Source organism: Bubalus kerabau, chromosome 1, assembly GCF_029407905.1.
Source record: "Bubalus kerabau isolate K-KA32 ecotype Philippines breed swamp buffalo chromosome 1, PCC_UOA_SB_1v2, whole genome shotgun sequence".
In the NCBI taxonomy this organism is placed as follows: Eukaryota; Metazoa; Chordata; class Mammalia; order Artiodactyla; family Bovidae; genus Bubalus; species Bubalus kerabau.
The window spans coordinates 276,364,043-276,376,711 of NC_073624.1; the positions used below are offsets into that span (position 1 = coordinate 276,364,043).

At 41.1% G+C, this 12,669-nt stretch overlaps 1 protein-coding gene across 8 annotated transcripts in view; it reads right to left on the reverse strand.

The window, feature by feature from the left end:
* The window catches only part of EFNA5 (ephrin A5), a 292,511-nt gene that overhangs the window by 254,776 nt on the left and 25,066 nt on the right, over window positions 1–12,669 (reverse strand). For 2 of the 8 annotated variants that reach the window (XR_008708932.1, XM_055565803.1), the window contains exons 1-2: window positions 11,804–12,555; window positions 10,761–10,810 (exon numbers count right to left, since the gene is read on the reverse strand). The exons of 3 other annotated variants lie outside the window; for them this stretch is intronic. Coding sequence is in view for 3 of the 5 variants with exons in the window: in XM_055565803.1 (XP_055421778.1) it covers window positions 10,761–10,777 (17 nt within the window). In the remaining 2 variants the exon portion in view is untranslated. 3 more of the 8 variants (XR_008708937.1, XM_055565802.1, XM_055565807.1) reach the window with 3 other exon arrangements.

A 12,669-nucleotide genomic window follows, 5' to 3' on the forward strand; every position in this document is an offset into this window, starting at 1 on the left:
ACACCGTACTGTACCCAGAGAACCCTTGATAAATACTAAACATTACATTGACAATGAGTAATGGCAACTGAAAACGAAATTACAGTGTAACTCAAGGATGAAATATGAAGCTGAAATAAAATGGATGTGAGTCCTATTCAATCTGTCCCTTAGTCTTTTGAGGTCTTTGAAAAGAGAAGTCCTTATTTAGGACAAAGGAAGGTAGTGTTTTTGAGGTCTGGGAAAGATAATGACATCAGTGCTGATTAATATTGCAATGCTAAAAATGAACTGTGTAAGAAAGTCATGAGAGAAAGGATGCACAAGTCATTTACACACAGTTACTTTATTTTCTGCATATACAGAAAATAAATATAAAACCACGAGCATATCATCTCAAATGTGGTGTTCAGGTATCATAAATTATTTTCTTAAAGTCTCACATACTTGCCTCTAGTGAAAAGGAAAAAGGGAGGAAAGAAGGAAACATTTTCCTTCTGTACTTTTGAACTGCTTTTGTACTGTTTGAAAATTACTGTGTGCATGAATAACTATTATTTTAATAAAAATTAAATCTTAAGTGTCAGTCTACACTCAATCAAAAATAGCAATATTGAGCAAATTCAACTCAGTTATTTTAAACAATTAATAAATGATTAGTAAATAATTCTGAAGAATTGACACCTAAAACAATCGGCCAGGGAGAAAAGTATAAGCCTATATTTAAATATAGAAGCTCTATACTTATCTATACAGTATATATACAGACATACATATGTGTGTGTATATATATACACACATACATATGTGGCCATGGTAAAACTAAAAGAGTATAATTGTAAACATTCACAGAGCAAACACAGCTTTCCTGGACACCAAAAAAATTACTAGTTTATGTGGAAACACAAGAACTGTTCTTCCTGTGGAACACTGATGGATGTGAAATAATTGCTATCCCGTGTTTACCTGATACCTACTTTTTAATGCAAATGAAGTATAATTTGGAGACTCAGGGATGTATATTTTCCTAATGGGAGAGAAAATTTTATTTACATTCTCTTAAATTATCTCTAATGTATCAGAGATATTTTAACCATTACACGAAATATTTCACCCATCATCAATGTAAAAAGATTTAACACACAGCATTAATCTTCCCCTAGGGAAAAATAAAAAAGGAAAACCTAAAGCTGTCAGAAAAGCTTGGAGTTCTGGGGTCAAATTTCCCCAAGTAACACACAGCGTGTGGAGGTTTGGCATCTGTTCAAACTTTCTTAGGTGCCACTCCGCGTACGATTTCCTTCCCCAGCACGGGATGGTGCCCGCAGCCGCTTGCAGGGAAGGCCCCGCGCTGGGCCCTCCGGGAGGCGGTGGAGGGGGGCTGGCCACCGCCCCCAGGACCTGGCGGACCCGAGAGAGAGCAGGCGGGGTGAGGCAGGCGCGGGCCGCTCGCCAGTCCATCCCCCTCCACCGATCCTCTCTCCTTACTTCTCTTCTCCTCTCTCCGTTCTTTTCTCTCTTTCCAAGCATGTGTTCTCGCGCTCACCCTTCTCGCCGGACTCCCGTCTTCTCTCCTTGTCTTTCCGCCTCTCCACTCCTCTCCTTCCCCAGGTCCCTTTCTTTTCTCTCTCCTCTAACCTAGATCGGGCAGTGGTGGGCTGTGCACCAGAAGTCCTGGTGCCTTCCCAGACTACCCCAAAGCTCAGCAATGGGGGAACGCCAGCGGGGAGGAGCAAAGACCCAGCAGGGAAGGCGGCCAGCAGGCACTGGTCCTTCCCGCTCTCCTCTGCACCTGCCCCGTCCTGTCAGCTGTCCACTTCTCCCGTCTGAGCACACTGTCCTCTGCCTTCCTATTCACCCTTTTCTCCTGCATCCTCCCCCGCCTCCTTGGCTCGTCTTTATATCTTTATAACCCTGGTCGGGTTGGATGAGTTACACTCTCAGAATGAACCAAGATGTATGAGTTACGAAGTTACAATGAACCAGATGCTCCACAACCTTCCTCTTCAAATACACATAAAATCTCACCAAATGTTATTCGGAGACCATTGCTTTCTCTCATCCTTCCCCCTGTGGTCTGCAAGGCTAAAGCAGAAAGCTGGGAGGATGTCTCTCAAATACTCTCCTTGGGTGAAAATAATACTGCATCTATTCAACTTTTTAATCCTCCATAAGAGAGCTCCAACATAGCTGTTAACGATATTCTTTGAAAATATCTTCCTAATCTATTCACGGGCCTCAAAACCTTTATTTAAACTAAGTTTAAACATTGCCCTTTCAGAATAATTTGGCCAAGATTACATTCTAGAATTCACCTCGAAGTTCAGCATCTTATGTGGCCTTCATAGTCACTGAATCTGCGCTAAACTCATTATCCTTACAAGCGCACTTTTTCTGCACAATGTGGAATTTTTTTTTTTTTCCTTTTCTTACTTTCCAATAACTGCAGACAAAGGCATTAACAAGAAGGGGGAAATCCTTCAACAGTCTAAACTGAATTTATTTTTTCATGTTCAGTCTTCTTAAAAATTTCTTCGTAACTTTCATTATCTGTGAGTAATTTGTTAAGGTGAATCCCAATCAGGCCAAACTCAGAGTCCTTTTCTGCAGTGAATTCATTCTCGAAAAAAACTTGTTTTTCGGACGAATTACATGTAAACCAGCCAGCCAGGTCTACTCGAGAGGCAGTCTCAGCCGCGCTACCAGGCTGCAAAAATCTGATGCGCACTTTCCACCTCCCCTGTCCCTTTCCGCCTGGGAGAAAAGCAAGAAGGGACACATTTCCGGGGACCAGAGGCCACGGGAGCCCCAGAACTGGCCGGCCTCCCCGCGCTGCCGCGGCGCATTACTTCTGCTTTTCTAACCTTTCCACTGGCGAGCACCATCAATTATGCACTAGAATAACAGGGGCCTGGCGAGGCAGTGTAACAGAAAGGCCGATTATGACGATGAATAATTCAAACACCTACGCGCTGTGTTCCTTTTACCACTGATAGGAGGCCAAGGGACGGGGATCCACGTTGCAGACTGCGCCACAAGGACTGGTTCGGGGCAAACCCGCCGCACGCTGGCCAGGGAACCCGCCTGCTGGGAGCGAAGGCCGGAAAGAAATGAACTGCTCGCAAAAGTAAAGCACGCTTGCAGAAACTGATTAAAGAATGGCAGAGGCCACACGAATGCTAACACCTGAGGCTTACTGTTGACCCTAGATACAGGAAAGGACGTGCAGGGAACAACATTTGAGAGGCCGTTAGCATCTTATACCTTCCAGAAAAAGGTCAACGACTACATATACAAAGGTCTTCAGAGAAGACACCCTGTTTCCATGTAAAGTTGCTCAAACTTCACTGAAAATAAATTCAACCTTGGAGCCTCTCTGAGGCTTATACCTTCGCTTGATGATAAAGTACAAACTGGGAATCAGCAGGGGAGCCACAAATGTACAGACTGCTGGTCTACCTCTTTTAAACTACCTCCTCTCTCAACTGAAATTCAGAAATTCCTTATTAGTATGCTATGTTTTAAATTGTGATTTGAAAATTCACAGTGGGAAGGAAATTTATGTCCAAAACCTGCAAGAAAAACACAAGTATCCTCCTTCCAATGGGAAGTTCAAAACTCAGCCACACTGACAGAGTCTGAATGTCAAGAGGATACGACTCCTCACCCACACAGGCAAACTAAATTTTAAACTGAGTCTTTAAAGGTGTAAAGCCAACCTAAAAAAGAAGATTTCCAACTGAAAAAGTTCCGATAACCGCCTCGAGCCTATTCATCTCCATCATGGAGATAACTCCTAAAATATAGTGCCACATTTCTAATGCTCAGAAGAGGAAAAATAATCCCAGAGTGCTACACCAAGATTCAGAACAGGCAAGAACAAAGCTAGGTACCAGTAGGGGTGTTTATAAATCAAACGCTGACCTTAAAATATAGGAAATTCAGGAGAAGAGCAGTTAATTTTTGTCAAATGATACATGGCTTCATTTTTGGAATGAGGCTCCCATTATCTAGAACTATTCCAAAATTAATCCTTAGTCTACATGAGAGCTAATATTACATTTCTAAATGCAAATTGACGAAAACTCTTGGGGAAAAAACCATTTTGAACTGTGGTTTCCAGAAGGCTTCAGGTTTAGTCATGTCAAATTAAAGGGGGGAGCAGAGCTTCTTAAAATAACATTCTTCTTAAATCACATCCATATGATTTAGCAAACTGATATGGCCAAAGTCAATAAATCATGATGCAGAGTTTTTATTTTACTGTATGACTGCTTTTATTTTTTTGCTTTAAGCCAACTCCTTATCATTTTTAGCCCAAAGCTGGGTGGATGTTCTTGTCAAGGCAAAACAAGCTCTTTCTTATGTAATGGCTGTCAACCCACCACCAGGGAAAGAAATGTGCCCACGAGTTCTTCAGGGCACAGAGCTAGCCACCTCTGTGGCCGCACCAACAGGCATCCCAAGGACAGCCTTTCAGTCGGCAGTATTTGAATTTGCAGCTTTTTCACCACTTTTCAGCGTGTGAGTGCTTCTTTTTTTCTTAACCCCAGGGATTTCATTTTGTGCTGACCCAAACTCAAGAGGCAATCTCCACGGAGCTATCCTTTTAAGGCAAGCATTGTGTGCACTCCTTAATGATGGGTGTTTAAGAGAAATGGTAATTATGATAGATTTTGAGCCTTAGGTAACAGACAGCCTCACAGTGAGAGGGTTCACTACATTTAAGACCAAACTCCTCATTAAGAAATGAAGCTATATCCATTCAGATCCTTGCAGACACACCAACAGTGAAGTCCGGGTTAGTAAAAGTGCTCATCCTTATGATGGACGATTTCCTGAGAGAGCCAACATTCCACAAGGCTGGGCTAGCCTGCCTGGACTGTAAGCACAGGGGACGTCTTGGGAACAATTAAACTAAGGGACCCTGGTTAAAAATACCAATAAAGGCATCAGTACTTTAAACACCATTTCCTTCTTTCTTATTCTTATGACTTTAAAACTTTTTTGTTTGTTTAAAAGTGTCATTTAAGCTACCAGATTAGACACGCTGCATGCTGCAGCTCTGATTGTGAAATCATAGTTTCAGACAAAAGCAGTCTACGTGCTAGCAATGAAACATGAAAACACAGTGTATCTGCGTGTTTATGTGAGTACGTATGTTTTGTATATATATTTGTGACTCATATGCATCTCTCAAGACACAGTCCAGTCAAACGTTACTGTTAAATAAGAAAAAAGAAAGAAAAATCCTTGAACCAAAACACCATGACCTCAATGCTTTCCTCACCCATGTGTATGCAAGTTTTCCTACCCGGCTTGCCTGAAAAGATGGCAAACACAATTTAATATTTCATGGAGCCAAAGCACAAAGCATGTTCAAATTCAATACAAGGAAATGCTTTATCTCAACTTCTATAGATTAACAACTAGAAAACTGAGAAACTTCGGGAAACCACGACAGATTCTAACCAAGCGACATGTAAGTTTCTTCAGGACACTCTCCAACTATGAATGAAGTGGAAAATATGAAATAAAGGCTTTATCAGTTTACTCTAAGATACTTATTTCCAGAAGAGCTGCTATATCAAATCACGTGATTTGTTAGAGCTAAAATAATTTGGAATGTCATGTCCAACTTTTTCTCAAGAAGATAAGATTATGTTCTCAAATATGGGCGGTGTTAGCCATGTATCTTGCATGGCAACACTTCTATTAGAAAATTTACAAGTGAAACTCAATGAAGACTGTCTAAAAGGGAAAGAGTGAAACGTGGGCAAACACAGTCCCACAACAGCCAGCTGTGAAGGTCGCAAGGTTCTGACAGAGGAGTGGACGTGATGATACTGATGCGGCAATAATCTGCAAGCCATCAGAAATGAGCATGAATAGTATTTAGCATTTTATAAATATTTGAGAACCAAGCAAGCATTTCTGGCTTAAATCAACCATATTTTAAACTTTCTGGTTTTATAAGAACATCCTACTATAAATCTTTCTAAAATTTGCCTGCTTTTTGTTTATTTTATTTTACTTAGGCCAGTAATGACCACTACCAATATCCAAATGCTGAACTAAGCAAAGATTCTATCTCTAAATTTTAATGTGAAAGGCTTAAATTTCTTCTACAAAGCCAACAAGAGTAAATAAGCTTAGTATTGGTCACTTTCTTTTTTTTAAACCATAACTGAAAAATAAAATCATCCCAGAATCTTAAGGGGAATAAACAGTCTGGAAAAAAACAAAGCTATTGCCATATCCTCTCCAGTTCTTAATTCACTGCCCCCAAAAGATTTTTGGTTAAAATAAGTCCTTTCAATCTATAATATTTAGAATGACAAGAGAAGTCCTGTGACTCCATCCTGCTTCCAGCATCTGTCAAGAAAATCACAAACCTAACTCTCAATTCATGGCAGAATGCTAACAGGAGATGAATAATGCTTCAGAGGGAGAAAGCGTATTATTAGAAAGGTTCAAGAGCAAATACTCACAGAGAGTTGCAAAGTCTCCCCCTCACCATTTTTTTTTTTTTTTGCTTTCAAGTATGAGTTATTGAATTTAAAATACAAAGACCAAGTTATTTTTAACAAAAAACCCTCAAAATAGGAGAAAAATGTAATTCTGTATGTGTATATATATATATATATACACAAAACAATGTAAAATCTTTTAAAAAGAAAAATAACTAAGCTAATGGCTTACTTTTTAAGGTAAATTTTGCCTTTCAATTACTTTTGCTTTTTAAATTTTATTGTATATTGGAGTACAGTTGGTTAACAATGTTGTGTTAATTTCAAGTGTACAGCAAAGTGATTCATTTATATGTATATAGGTATCTATTCATTTTCAAATTCTTTTCTCATTTAGGTTATTATAGAGTATTGAGCAGAGTACCCTATGCTATATATAGTAGGTACATGTTGGTTATCTATTTTAAATATATCAATTATGCATTTTGTATCAGTTATACATTAAATATATTTAATTTTAAAAAATAGCCTTCACGGATGCCTACTGTCCAATCTATACAACGATACTCAAATAAGCTAAGTTGTAGACTTCTACAGAAGCATACAGTCTGCATTGCAGGTAGCAAAACTTCAGCCCTCAGTTATGAAGGTATTTCTTTTAAAGCACTATATTATTTTGTACATTTAACATTCTCTGACTTTTCTCCACCCTCTATCCTCACAGGCAGGAAAAACAACATGAATAAATTGAGATTTTAAAATATGAGATATAATTCACACTTTCTAGAATATCACTACTCTGAAAATGGCAGGGGACCCACAGGTTAGTGACACAGCGATATTCACTTGGCAAGCTGAAGGCTACAACATGTCCTTTCATAGTAATAGTGGTAACTGAGGTAGCACAGAGTTCTGAGTAGTGTCTGGAACCAAAGGCCTGGCTTTATAATCTTGCAACACACATCACTGTACTTAATTAATCTCTGTCTTAGTTTCCTCATCTGCAAGATGAAGATGGCAATAAACAGCTACATCATAGAACCATTATACCAATTATGTGGCTTAACACATACGCACTGCTTGAAAAGAAACGGGTGCACGGTAAGAGGGGTGTGAGCATTTTCTTATATTAAAGCCGTGGGACAGACTATGAACTCAGCAAGCGCTCAGTGCAGCGCCCGATGCAGCACAGCGGCAGCCAGGAGTAGTATTTTTATTCTAAAGACACAGATTAATAAGGGCAAGCTTTATCAATTATTAGTTCCTTTTTAAACAGTGAACAAATAAACAAGCATCTCATCTCACTTATTATCAAAGAAATTAAAACTACAGCTTTTTCTTGGTAGTTAAATGAACTCCTTTAAAAAAAAAAAAGTACCCAGGTCTGGTAAAAGTGTAAAGAAACTATAAAGCAATCTGACAGTATTACCAGCAATTAATACAATGTTAGGGCTCCCCAGGTGGCGTTAACGGTGAAGAACCTGCCTGCCAGTGCAGGAGACGTTAAGATACACAGGTTCGATCCCTGGGTCAGGAAGATTCCCTAGAGGAGAGCATGGCACCCCACTCCAGATTTCTTGCCTGGAGAATCTCATGGACAGAAGGGGCGTGGTGGACTACAGTTCACAGGGTCACATAGAATCAGACATGACTGAAGTGACTTAGCATGCATGATACAATGTTAATACCGTTTGACCCAATAATCCTACTATCTACCCTGGAGAAAACTCCAAATATAAGGAAAGCTTTAAGAAAAAAAAAAAAAAAAGTTACCTATGTGTCATTTGTATTATGGAAAACTATATTGTGAAACATTATATGTCTAACAATCAGATCAGATCAGTCGCTCAGTTGTGTCCGACTCTTTGCGACCCCATGAATCGCAGCACACCAGGCCTCCCTGTCCAACACCAACTCCCGGAGTTCACTGAGACTCACGTCCATCGAGTCGGTGATGCCATCCAGCCATCTCATCCTCTGTCGTCCCCTTCTCCTCTTGCCCCCAGTCCCTCCCAGCATCAGAGTCTTTTCCAATGAGTCAACTCTTCGCATGAGGTGGCCAAAGTACTGGAGTTTCAGCTTTAGCATCATTCCTTCCAAAGAAATCCCAGGGCTGATCTCCAGGTCTAACAATAAGGAATAATAATTTGGCATTTCTAAATAGCAAGTTTGGGATTCGTGCATACATGCTCCATCGTGGGCTTGCGCTCCACTGTGGCTTCTCAGAGATTATTTATGTGTCAAAGACACCAAAAGGCTCAGACGTAATGTCATTTCTTTAATCCAGCTTTTCCCAAACAGACTGGTAACAGAAACTCTTGGGGGAGAGGGTAGTTAATAAGGTGGAAAAGTATTGGCCAAGTAAGTAATGGCTAATCGTCGTGATGAAAATGTACGCGGTCAATGACAAGGATAATTTTTTTGTATTACACCAGCTGCTTCCAGCAATATGAGAAAATATTTATTAGGTAATATTAAGAGGGAAAAGGGCTTGATGCAATCAGTTAATAAACAGCCAAGCATCTGAGAAAAGCTCAAATGGAAATATCCCACGGCGAGCAATAGAACTGTGGGTAGATGTTTCTCTACTGTTTCTGGACTTCTCTAATGAAAGCAAATCTGTGATAAGAAAACCAGTTTGAGTCAGTGGTATCGAGTCCCACCGTCGCTCTTCCTGCCTTGGAAGTATAGTTTGTTTGTTTACCTGGTTGTTACTTTAATAAGGCCTGAGGGGAGACGCCCGACTGAAAGTGACCTGTAACAAGAACGCAGAAAACAAACGGAGCGATCACTCGGCTCCACCAGAGGAATATGGGGAAGCAGCCAGCCTGTCAACTGGAGAGAGGCTAATGAAACATTATCTGCAGGTGAGCGGACTGTCTCACAGCATTACAACTCTGAGCTACAAATGATTTCCTAACCACAGAGGTAACCACTCTACAGACACTTTGAAAGACAGATGAGGATGCTGGCATGCGCAAGGTCAATCGCAAACCTCCCGGACAACCTTGGTGCTTCTGCTTCCCCAGGAGAGGCTGGTCTGGGGTGGGGGTGGGGGGTGTCCTGCTGGGCACACTGAGGCCAGCCACACCGTCACTTCTCTTGCAGTTCTGAATCTGAATTTTAGCAGCCTGGTATACATTCCTATCCACGCCCAAATAAATAAAATGTATGTAGACATAAGCTAAAGCTCACACACATAATTTGAAAGCTATGATTTTTGTTATGTTGGAGAAAACGAATAAACATCGTCTTCCAATCCCGATAACTGTTAGGTTATGATTAGAATGGGTTCATGAAATTATTATAGAGGAGCACAGTAGACCATAAACTATGGGGAGGATCATTAATGGACAGTTCACTTTTATCTAAGAACTTTCTTAATAAATCAACTCCCCGGGCTTACTGGGACCACGGTTTTATTTGAGGCAGTACATTCTATTCAGGGATTTTTTTTTTTAATTTTCCTTTTATGACCTAATGATGCATTTAATTTTTAATTAAATTTCATTTTAAAGTATAGAGTATGTATAAAAGCCAAAGCAAGTGTGCAGCATCTGTTCATTGCATCTGCACTCACTACCACAAAAATTAACCTTAATCTAAAGAGGCACAAATGGGTTTTTAAGCCATCAGGAGGCCCGAGTATTTAAAAATCAATGACTGTCCACCCAGGCAAAGAACAGCTGTTTCCTAATATTCCAGCTCCACACTGAGCCCAACCTCAACCCCCAAAGACGAGTGCCCACACACTCACTTCCCCAGTTGAAAGTGTCAGAGAAGGGCATATCTAATAGTCATGAAGTGGGTTAAGTGGACACAAGACGGAGCTGACCTGGCCCAAGCAGATGGCATGTCGGGAGCCAGTTTCTCTCCCTATCACTTAATGCTTTCGTGAAATCATCACCAACCTTACTTCCTGGGTCCAGAAATCGACCTAATGAAAAAGTCTACCACGGTGTTAAAAGGCCAGCGAATGCTCAGCGTGGACTGATTGCCAACACTCTGTAACAGGAAGCTCCCCTCCCTGGGGCTGGTAAAGAACATTCCATAGTTGGGCGGTGATAACATCACACATCCCTAACGCCACGTGCTTTTGCCTTCCTGAGCACCATGACGTCACGACCTCACGGAGAGGGAAAGCAGAGGTGTGCAAAATGGAGGAAACAGCGGATACGGGGGTTGGCTATGGTTTTCCTTGGCACACGGGGATCTTCCAGAAGTCCTTCTGGGGATCACTTTAAACACAGAATTGCACAGGAGAGGGCAAAGGGGCGAGAAATCTCAGAAATCACAGAGGAAAAGTCATACCTGGCTCTGTGTGACATCTAGAATGTTCTCTTGCCTCCCAATTTTCCCACCTACAAAGACAAAATCAGACATTACATGAACCCAAAGAACCCACAGGGCACCACCTCTATAAAGGTTGCCTGAGTTACCTTAAGAACTAAATTTTAAAAGCCACGGATTGGGATAAATCACTAGGTGACATAAAAAAGCTTTTAGGGCCTCAAGACACGTCTCTCCCATCACTGAGGCACTCGGAACCTCCTGCCCTCCAGTAGGCTCAGCCTTTAAGTAACACCTCAGCAGATCTGCCGAATGAGGCCAGCATCTTGCCCCAGGGTCCCCACTACTGGGGGGGTGGATCTCCCATGGGGACTGATAAGCCTGGGACCACGGGACTTGAGTGGTGGCAGCCCTGGCTGGTCAGAGTTAAATCCAACAATTCAAGGGAGCGTGCAGTCAGGCAGGCTGAGAAAGCATGGGGCGGAGCCCCTCGTGACTGCAGAGACCCATCCCTCTCCTGACTGCTTCCGAGTCTGCCCTTCCAGGGGACTCCCTGCTACTGGGACCTGCTGGGCCCCGTGGACCCCAGGGTCCCACCTGGATCCAGCCATCTGGGCCCTGAAAGCTTCCACGGTCCCCAGCCTGAATGGCGATTGTCTCCAGAAGCGTCTTGACTGTGTTTGAAGCATCAGGGCTTATTAAAACCCTGAAGGGAAGTAATCCCTGAATGCCACTAAAAGGTCTCCAGCTGCTACCGTTTATGAAGGAGGCTTGACAAGACGTGGCGGGAAAGAAAGGGGAAGGGGTGAGCAGGAAGGACGGGGAGAGAGAAGAATTTAGACAAGGCAAAGTTATCCAAACAGAGTCCCCATCAAAAAAAGAGTCGTGTTTTATCAGCTTAAGCCTTCCTGCCTCCCTTCCCAAAGGTATTTCCCCTCCCTCAACTCTCATTAACTCTTCTTTAGAGCTGTCTACTTTCTTTAAAAAACAATAATAAAGGCAGCACACGGCTAGAGAAAGTCCCTAAATGTGTGAAAATTAGAAAGAAGAGCCAGATGAATTACCTGGAAACAGGGCTGAATATGCCTTCCCTAAAAAATCTGGAAGGAAAATGGTTTTTTCATGGAAAAGAATTAGAGTGGTTCTCAGTATCTGTCTCTGCCTTCTTCATTCTTTTGAAAAGGTCTTTTCATCTCATTAAGTTAAGCTGATTAATAAAAATTCAGCAGTTTGCCCATGGATCCTTTAGAAGTGGTGATACAAGCTGAAAGATGCAAGCGGAAGGTTTTTGTGCCGGAGACAATAAGGGGATGACTTCTTAAATCCGTCGTTGTCATCCTCCATTAGAGAGAAATAGTCACCTTGGCTCAGATTCATCAAACATTATATTGCTACTTGTTAGCTCCTAGTAACCTTCCCCAAAAGGTTAGTGCTTACTTATAAATAAAAGGAGACAAAAAGAAACATTTAGAAAGAAAGTATGAGAACATTTTGCTTCATTTCAAAAATTATTAATACAAATTAATGAAGAAAACATGGCCTCTAGAGGAAGGTTCATTAAAGGGAAAAAGCAATGTTATCTAAACAAATTTCTTATGTAAACACAAGCTTGTACTTTTTGCTATAAAGCACAATAAGTGGATAAGTTCAGTTATTTATTCATGAGTAACTGCTAACTTTGTTATCCAAGAATACCTTAATTACCTAGACAGTACCTAATACACAGTAGATGCTCAAAAGTTAAAAATGAATTTCCTCAACAATTTTTTTTTTAAACTGTGATTTACTTTTAAAGATGGAAAAAAGTCAGATTATATAACATCATGACTTGCAAATGTTTTCAACTGTTCCGGTGTGAGTTAAATTCATCCAGAAAAAAAAAAAAAAAAAACAACTATAAAATGTCTATTAAGTGACAAGCTTCAAACAA